The 9,205-nt window shown below is 46.7% G+C and overlaps 1 protein-coding gene across 1 annotated transcript; it reads right to left on the reverse strand.

The window, feature by feature from the left end:
- Window positions 1-3,873: 3,873 nt before the first annotated feature.
- On the reverse strand, window positions 3,874-6,142 carry POLD4 (DNA polymerase delta 4, accessory subunit). The gene is made up of 4 exons (XM_075258621.1): window positions 5,937-6,142; window positions 4,912-4,989; window positions 4,723-4,834; window positions 3,874-4,373 (listed from the first exon to the last, which is right to left on the reverse strand). The coding sequence occupies exons 1-4, from the start codon at window positions 6,088-6,090 to the stop codon at window positions 4,349-4,351; spliced, it is 369 nt and encodes a 122-aa protein (XP_075114722.1). The 5' UTR covers window positions 6,091-6,142; the 3' UTR covers window positions 3,874-4,348.
- Between the last annotated feature and the right edge of the window lie 3,063 nt (window positions 6,143-9,205).

Raw genomic sequence — 9,205 nt, forward strand, 5'->3', positions numbered from 1 at the left:
TCATGGTCAGCTTACTGAATGGTGTATTTAAGGGGGAATAGTTCACAGCCGTACAGGACAACTTGGCAGCTGCCCGCTGGTGCCCCAGCAGAACACTGGTGCCATTTTTACTCTCTAGTTGCGCCCATTAGAGATGAGCGAACACTGTTCGGATCAGCCGTTCTGAACAGCACGCTCCCATAGAAATGAACGGAAGCACCTGGCACGGTGACCGGCCACCGGCAAAGTGTACGTGCCAGGTGCTTCCATTCATTTCTATGGGAGCGTGCTGTTCGGAACGGCTGATCCGAACAGTGTTCGCTCATCTCTAGCGCCCATTGTTACAACCCAAGTTTCCTTCTTAGACCTGGAGAGCTCATGCTGTATTATCTGCTCATAAATGGAGCCATACTGACCATCACTGTATATAAGGGAATTTCTGTGTTTGGTGGGGCTGCACTTCAAACATGACCCTATATAGCTATATGCTGATGTTTGGGATGGGGCTATGACAATTTACTTTATTTTTATAATCACTATTAAAATAAATATTTGATGAATGATTATTAAGGTTTCCCTAAATGTCATGCTTCGCTCCACAATAAAGTCACAGGAAGTTGCTGATCTTGGGAGGTGATACCTTTCACAGCAATTCTCTAAAAATATAATTACAATAATTAATAAATCACAATCCGACCCTATAATCCACTGTATAGATTACTGTTGTGGGGCCTGGAGGTGAGTTTGTGTTGGGCCTGAACCGGGACTGCTATTATTATACTTTGGGGTCTCTTAGCGATTCAGGAGGCACAAACGTCTTGTACCTGCAAATGACAGTACTCGGGTGAGGCCAGTGATTGGATTCAGTGAAGAGGAGCGCTAAAGTACAACAAAAACGCTGCGTTTCCGCAATGCGGGGTCTCGGCTTTGGACTAAGGCCCCACTTTTCAGAAACTACTTTTTTTCTGATGCAGATTTTGCCTCGGTTTTTTGGACCAAGGTCAGGAGTGGCGCTTGGACATTTTATTAAATTCACTCTTGACTTTGGCTCAAAAAAAATGCAGCAAAATCTGCAACAAAAAAACGCATCAGGACGCCTCAGCCTTAAAAGCATTGTGGTTGGCTACACCCCTTCCCCCCCATTATCTGAGAGCACTGGCAACTATATTTCAATTGCTGTCTAGCGTCTTGAGGGGTTTTAACCAAAAGCTTTGAATGCCCCGCACTGGACAGATGAGCACTGCAGCGGTGACTGGCTGAGCGGCATTTCCTTTGTGTCAAGAGGGACGGATTGTAGCCTCAGAATTGGAGCGGGGAGGAAGGTGAGTGTGTCATTATTTATGCCATTTTGAGCCTTTACTAATATCGACTGGACAACCCCGCATGAATCACCATGTGGGCAGCGCGCGGCAAGCACACGGACCCCATTATAGTCTATGGGGTCCATGTGCTTTAACTGTTCAGCGCATGTAGTTGCGATTGTATTCCGTCCGGGGGGTCCTTATGCGGACTCCTTACGGATGGAATCCAAATGCTAGTAAGATGTAGAGTAAGGGCAGGGTGGAGGAGGAGGACTTCAAACAGTTGTATTTTGGTAATTATGAAATCTAAAAACGTGTCTTGTTCATATGACTGAAGTTTGTAGTGATGTGTATATTATTTCCAGAGTTATCGCTAGTTGAAAATAGTCAGGATTGGGATCTGTATATCATATTTTATATAGCTGTATATAAATATCCTAATCCCCACTGAGTTTCAACCGGTGATATCTCTGGAAATAATATAGATAGCATTACAGATATAGTGTCATATGAAAAGGGAGAAAGTTGTGGGAGACCTGCTGTTATTTCTGCAGAAAAACTACCCGATTTTGCTGCGGTGTTTTGCATGCTGCTGAGTTGCCCTTCCACAACATGTCCAGGGTGTATCTGCAGGTTTAGGGGTGTCCACAAAGCACTAAAAATACTGCGGATTACAGGCGAGTGGATGACATTTTACTAATCTTATTCACATATTGTGGAGATTTTCTGCACAGATGACCTGCAGGGCAGATGTCAAAGGATTTTTCATACTGATGACTTCTGCACAATTGGTTATCCGTATGAGATCTGTGAGATCCAATACCCGGACCACACACAGATCAATTGTACTAGCGTTATAAAGGAGTGGACAGGGAACGTGTGCAGAATCTGTTACACCAGTAATAGAAGAGCCTGCACGAACTCCCTGCCCACAGCTGTAACTAGCAGCGCCTGGAGGATCCCATACTGACGACTTGTCCTGTCGATAAGGCTTCCTGCACACGGCTGACAAGAATAAGCAAGACTTTCTTGGAGGTTTTCCCTGTGGATTTCAATGGGTAAGAGAAAATATTCTACCAAATCCCCAGGTGATTTATTTCTATGGATCACCTGAAAAAATAATAATCCACTATTATATATTTTTATTTTTCACTTTTGAAACCAGATTGCCATTGTGCTCCTACCCTACCCAAAAAGAATATTAGGAGTATTGTAGAGTATTGCAGTTATGTAGGAGGACTATAATATATATATATATATATATATATATTACCGTATATAATATATATATTATCATATATATATATATATATATATATATATATAATACCGTATATAATATATATATATGTATGTATATATAATACCGTATATAATATATATATAATACCGTATATAATATAATATATACCGTATATAATATATATATATATATTTATATAATACCGTATATAATATATAAAATATAATACCGTATATAAAATATATATAATACCGTATATAAATAAAATATATATAATACCGTATATAATATATAATAATGTGATGACCTCTCATGCTACGTGTATTCCACCAAATGCTCTTCATATATCTCACACCATCAATGATGAAAGAGAAACAAGGCAAAATGTGCTTAAATAACCTTTATATGAAATATAAAACTATTGACATGAAAAAATAAAAGCAGAACTGAATACGTTTTATGCAAACACGATACAGGATATGCGCCTGGCGACATTTACTCTTTGCGAAGACCCTATGAATTGTGTAAACGCCATCTTGTCATTATCTGCGTACTGTGAATCACGTTTTATTCTTCTGTTCTACAGCCAGACAGAGACATTATGGAAGTCGGGAGAATATTCAGCGTAAACAAAATTTACATTATAACAAATGTCTGGAAAAATGGAAAGGTGTTACATATCCAAATCTTCTTATAGCGGGTAGGAGGCCAGGGCCCCTCAAGGTATAAACGTGGCATTTTACAGACACTGCAATGTGAATGCGCTTCTAGCTATTTTTCTGCAATGTGTGGATGGGATTAGTCAGAATCCACTTTGCAGGTATTGTAAATTGTGGTGTTTTTCCAACATGGGGCCCCAGCCTAAGGTATATTCACATGTGGCAGATTTATTGCAGAATTTTACATGACCAAATATCAGTTCCCAGAAAAGTCTGCACCAAATCTGCTCTGTGTGAATTCACCCTTAGGGTGCATTCACACTGAGTAAACGCTAGCTTATTCTGAACGTAAAACACGTTCAGAATAAGCGGCGTATAAAGCAGCTCCATTCATTTCTATGGGAGCGGGGATATGAGCGCTCCCCATAGAAATGAATGGGCTGCTTCTTTCACTCCGAGCAGTCCCATTGAAGTGAATGGGGAGTGTCGGCGTATACGGCAAGCTCTGCTCATGCCGGAGCGTACACGCCGGCACTCCCCATTCACTTCAATGGGACTGCTCGGAGTGAAAGAAGCAGCCCATTCATTTCTATGGGGAGCGCTCGTATCCCCGCTCCCATAGAAATGAATGGAGCTGCTTTATACGCCGCTTATTCTGAACGTGTTTTACGTTCAGAATAAGCTAGCGTTTACTCAGTGTGAATGCACCCTTAGGGTGCATTCACACTAAGTATACGCTGAGCTTTATTCTGAACGTAAAACACGGTCAGAATCAGCGCGTACAAAGCAGATCCCATTCATTTCAATGACAGCCAGCATACGAGTGCTCCCCATAGAAATGAATGGGCTGCCTTTTTCCCTATTGGTTTCAATGTGATACGCGCGTATGCCGGCTTCCATTGAAATGAATGGGATCTGCTTTTTACGCGCTGATTCTGAACGTGTTTTACGTTCAGAATCAGCTCAGTGTATACTTAGTGTGAATGCACCCTTATACTGCATATTCAACAAATAGGAACATTTATTAAAATGGAGAATATGTTGTCTGGTGCTTCTCTATAGAAATCTTCATTATTATTGGCGGCCATAGGAATGTTCAATATGTCTACAAGGCGCAGGATCTGTCATTATATCCCTGAGCAATAGAGGCCATACGTGCTGTGATCTCAGATAGCATATGAACTCCACAAGCTGCAAAGACAAGGAAAGGCGAGAGATGAAGACTAAATTCCATACACAAAAAGGATTAAACTAAGATTAAAGTAATGACGCCCTGTGGACCTGCATGTGGTGCCAAGTAAGTGTCCTCCAATGGAGCCGGAGACCCTAAGACAGATTTGGGGTCCACTGTGCACTATAATTGTATGCATTTGTGTAGAGTTCTCCAATATGTCTGCCCCCCTGTATCCATCTACTGTATATCTTTCAGCATGTATGTCACTAGCACACTCGTAAGGTTCTGTCTGTTCTACTGCTACTACAATGGCCTATGGACAGCAAGGGCGACCCATCAGTCAGTCAATGGCGCAGCCTCACTCACTTGAGCTGGTACTGTTCATCCGCTTGGTGGGCCATGAGAATGTCTCTTATGTTCTTTGGAGGTGTCAGTCCTAACTCCTCGGCCCTCTTCCACCGCTCCAGTCGTGTGATGCCTAAGGCCAAAGCAACAGCTTGTCACATAACAATGGAGGAACACAGGTATATAATATACAACATCCGAGTACATTACCGGTGCAGGGTCCAAATCGCCAGTCCAGATCAAACTGAATGAGCTTGTCTAATGGTGATAACTCCGGGAGAGCGGCCACTAGGACACGAGAGAAAAGGTTGTTATATACCAGGCTGCGGGATACATTACTGAAGAGAGAACAAGGCTCAACTTCCATCACACAAGGATGTTCATGTTGCCCTAAGACTCCTTTACTAATGTAAGTGAATGGAATCACATTGTGATGAGACGTCGCAGTCACAACACCATCCATGTCACATTGTGACTCCAGAAAAGACAGAAGCCACAGCCGCCATGTAGCCCCAACCTAAAAGTACAAGAAAATACATCGGAGATGATTCCAACGAAGGATTTATCAGATCCAGCACCAATGGCAGCTGCTACAAGAGCTAGAGGGAATGGCGTGACAGCGACATCAGTGGTAGCTACCCCCGGACTGACACATCTCTTTGTGACTGACATCTCGCAGTCACTGACAACTTCCCAATGAGAAGAATATGCAAATCTGTCTCCCAAGATGTAAACAGGGAGACAGTGACTCTGTTATGCCTCGGGCATGATGTTCAGGGTGCTTCTCATAGAGGGCAGCATAACAGAGGAACTGTCTCCCTGTTTACATCTTGGGAGACAGATTTGCATATTCTTCCCATGTTCCCTTGCAGTGGAGCGACTATGGCTGTATAAGTCTCCACACACCTGAGAAGGTGGTCTCTCCCTAAGGATAGACGTTATCCCCATAATCTAACTTCCCAATGAGTCAGAGTGTCTCAACAGTGACTGACAACTCCTCTAAGATAGAGACAGCTCCCTGATGACTGACAACTTCCTAACGACTGACAGCACCAGAGACTGACAGCAACCTGATGACTGACAGCTCTCCAGTGACTGACAGCACAATGTACTGACACCTCTCCAATAATTGACATCTCTGTACTGCCTGCCAGCTCCCATATACACACAAACACACACACACACACACACACACACACACACACACACACACACACACTTGCAGTGATGGTTACCGTCGGTGTCCCCAGCTCTCCTCCTTGCTGACTGTCTCTTGCTCTGGACTGAGCTCTCGCCATCGTCTCTCTCGCCTTGTTTGCTCCTGGTCACACTGCGGTTCCCACGCTTGGTTACGGGCAGGTAATCCGTCAGTTTGCGCTTTCTCCCCATGGTCTCGGGAGCTGTTCAGACTTGTTGTGTGCCTTGTTTATCCCGCAGTCCGCCTGTCACTGGTCACTGGTCACACCTCCCTGTACTGGAGACACAAGCTGCGCCACCTGGCGGACACTGCGGATATCGCAGGCCGTTATGCAAGGGCTTGACGTGGTTTTCCTGTGGGTGTAGTGCGGGGCAGAACAGGGCGACAACTTGTGAGCACAGCCCGTGACTTGGCCGTGACATAGGGCGGGTGATAGGAATATGGGTGAGGGAAATGTCACATGTTTGGCAAGGTGTACTAGGGCAGACTATAGGGCTAATGCCAAGCGACTGCTCCTGTATCCATACTCCCCAACTCTTCAAGAGCCAAAAGTGGGAAAATTTAGCCCCGCCCACTTTTGTGTTGACTCCGCCCGTTCTCATTCATTTTCCATGTGCCCGCACACAGTATAATCCTCCTACAGTCACCCGTAAATTATATGTCCCCCCTCCATCTCTGCCCCCAGATTCATGTCCCCACATCTCTGCCCTCAGATTCATGTCCCCACATCTCTGCCCCCAGATTCATTTCCCTCCATCTCTGCCCCCAGATTCGTCCCCCCAATCTCTGCCCCCAGATTCATGCCCCCATCTCTGCCCCCAGATTGATGTCCCCTCCATCTCTGCCCCCAGATTCATGTCCCTCCATCTCTGCCCCAGATTCATGTCCCCACATCTCTGCCCCCAGATTCATGTGACCACATCTCTGCCCCCAAATTCATGTCCCCTCCATCTCTGCCCCCAGATTCATGTCCCCCCCATCTCTGCCCCCAGATTCATGTCCCCCCATCTCTGCCCCCAGATTCATGCCCCCAGATTGATGTCCCCCCTCCATCTCTGCCCCAGATTCATGTCCCCCCATCTCTGTCCCCAGATTCATGTCCCCCCATCTCTGCCCCCAGATTCATGCCCCCAGATTGATGTCCCCCCTCCATCTCTGCCCCAGATTCATGTCCCTCCATCTCTGTCCCCAGATTCATGTCCCCACATCTCTGCCCTCAGATTCATGTCCCCACATCTCTGCCCCCAGATTCATTTCCCTCCATCTCTGCCCCCAGATTCGTCCCCCCAATCTCTGCCCCCAGATTCATGCCCCCATCTCTGCCCCCAGATTGATGTCCCCTCCATCTCTGCCCCCAGATTCATGTCCCTCCATCTCTGCCCCAGATTCATGTCCCCACATCTCTGCCCCCAGATTCATGTGACCACATCTCTGCCCCCAAATTCATGTCCCCTCCATCTCTGCCCCCAGATTCATGTCCCCCCCATCTCTGCCCCCAGATTCATGTCCCCCCATCTCTGCCCCCAGATTCATGCCCCCAGATTGATGTCCCCCCTCCATCTCTGCCCCAGATTCATGTCCCTCCATCTCTGTCCCCAGATTCATGTCCCCCCATCTCTGTCCCCAGATTCATGTCCCCCCATCTCTGCCCCCAGATTCATTTCCCTCCATCTCTGCCCCCAGATTCATGTCCCTCCATCTCTGCCCCCAGATTCATGCCCCCAGATTGATGTCCCCCCTCCATCTCTGCCCCAGATTCATGTCCCCCCATCTCTGTCCCCAGATTCATGTCCCCCCATCTCTGCCCCCAGATTCATGTCCCCACATCTCTGCCCCCAAATTCATGTCCTCTCCATCTCTGCCCCAGATTCATGTCCCTCCATCTCTGCCCCCAGATTCATGTCCCCCCATCTCTGCCCCCAGATTCATGTCCCCACATCTCTGCCCCCAGATTCATGTCCCCTCCATCTCTGCCCCCAGATTCATGTCCCTCCATCTCTGCCCCCAGATTCATGTCCCCACATCTCTGCCCTCAGATTCATGTCCCCTCCATCTCTGCCCCCAGATTCATGTCCCCCCAATCTCTGCCCCCAGATTCATGCCCCCATCTCTGCCCCCAGATTGATGTCCCCCCTCCATCTCTGCCCCCAGATTCATGTCCCCACATCTCTGCCCCCAGATTCATGTGACCACATCTCTGCCCCCAAATTCATGTCCCCTCCATCTCTGCCCCCAGATTCATGTCCCCCCCATCTCTGCCCCCAGATTCATGTCCCCCCATCTCTGCCCCCAGATTCATGTCCTCCATCTCTGCCCCCAGATTCATGTCCCCCCATCTCTGCCCCCCAGATTCATGTCCCCCTCCATCTCTGCCCCCAGATTCATGTCCCCTCCATCTCTGCTCCCAGATTCATGTCCCCCCATCTCTGCCTCCAGATTCATGTCCTCCATCTCTGCCCACAGATTCATGTTCCCCCATCTCTGCCTCCAGATTCATGTCCCCCCATCTCTGCCCCAAGATTCATGCCATTCCCCCCCTTCATCTGCCCCCAGTTTCTGGACCCCCTTCATTATCAATGTTTAACACAAAAAACACTTATACTCACCTTTTCCTCGCTCCCCCACCGCTCTCTCCCCAGTTTCACTCACAGAGTTGTAAGCGCGATGTAACATCATCACATCGCGTCTACACAGCCACTAGTTGGAGCGCCGCGGCAAAGCAAGGAGCTGAGCTGTGACAGCTCCTTGTTTTAGTCGCGTATGTATTCATACCTCCCTCCAACCGGGACCGTGGGACACGTCACCGAAATCGTGAATGTCCCGCAGAAATCGGGACGGTTGGGAGGTATGTGTATATACTATATACTCCAGCTGGTCTAGCAGTAGGTGACTCCTTCCTGCCATAGCTAATTTATAGATTAGGATTTTTTTCATCCAACCAAAGAATTTTTATTTTTCTGTAACTATAGATACACAATAGCTTGTATTTGGAGGGTCATATCTATCCCTGTGCGGGGGTGACATCCAGGACCCCCATAGACCATCTGCGACAGTAATGTATATGGGGGGCGCTGCTCACTCATTCTACAAACTATAGCCATCACTTCATGTTCTGCAGAGCCGCTCCTGTCTATGGGATATGTAGACAATACCAGGAGCACATGTAATATTTAGGACCTCTCCTATGGATGGCTCAGCAAGATTAGAACATAGATCATTTATCATTTATATAGGTTTCATTATATTTTACTACTTTAGGAAAAAAATTAAAAAATTCTAAAAATTACCTTTACAACGTCCTCTAAA

Source organism: Leptodactylus fuscus, chromosome 10, assembly GCF_031893055.1.
Source record: "Leptodactylus fuscus isolate aLepFus1 chromosome 10, aLepFus1.hap2, whole genome shotgun sequence".
Classification (NCBI taxonomy): domain Eukaryota; kingdom Metazoa; phylum Chordata; class Amphibia; order Anura; family Leptodactylidae; genus Leptodactylus; species Leptodactylus fuscus.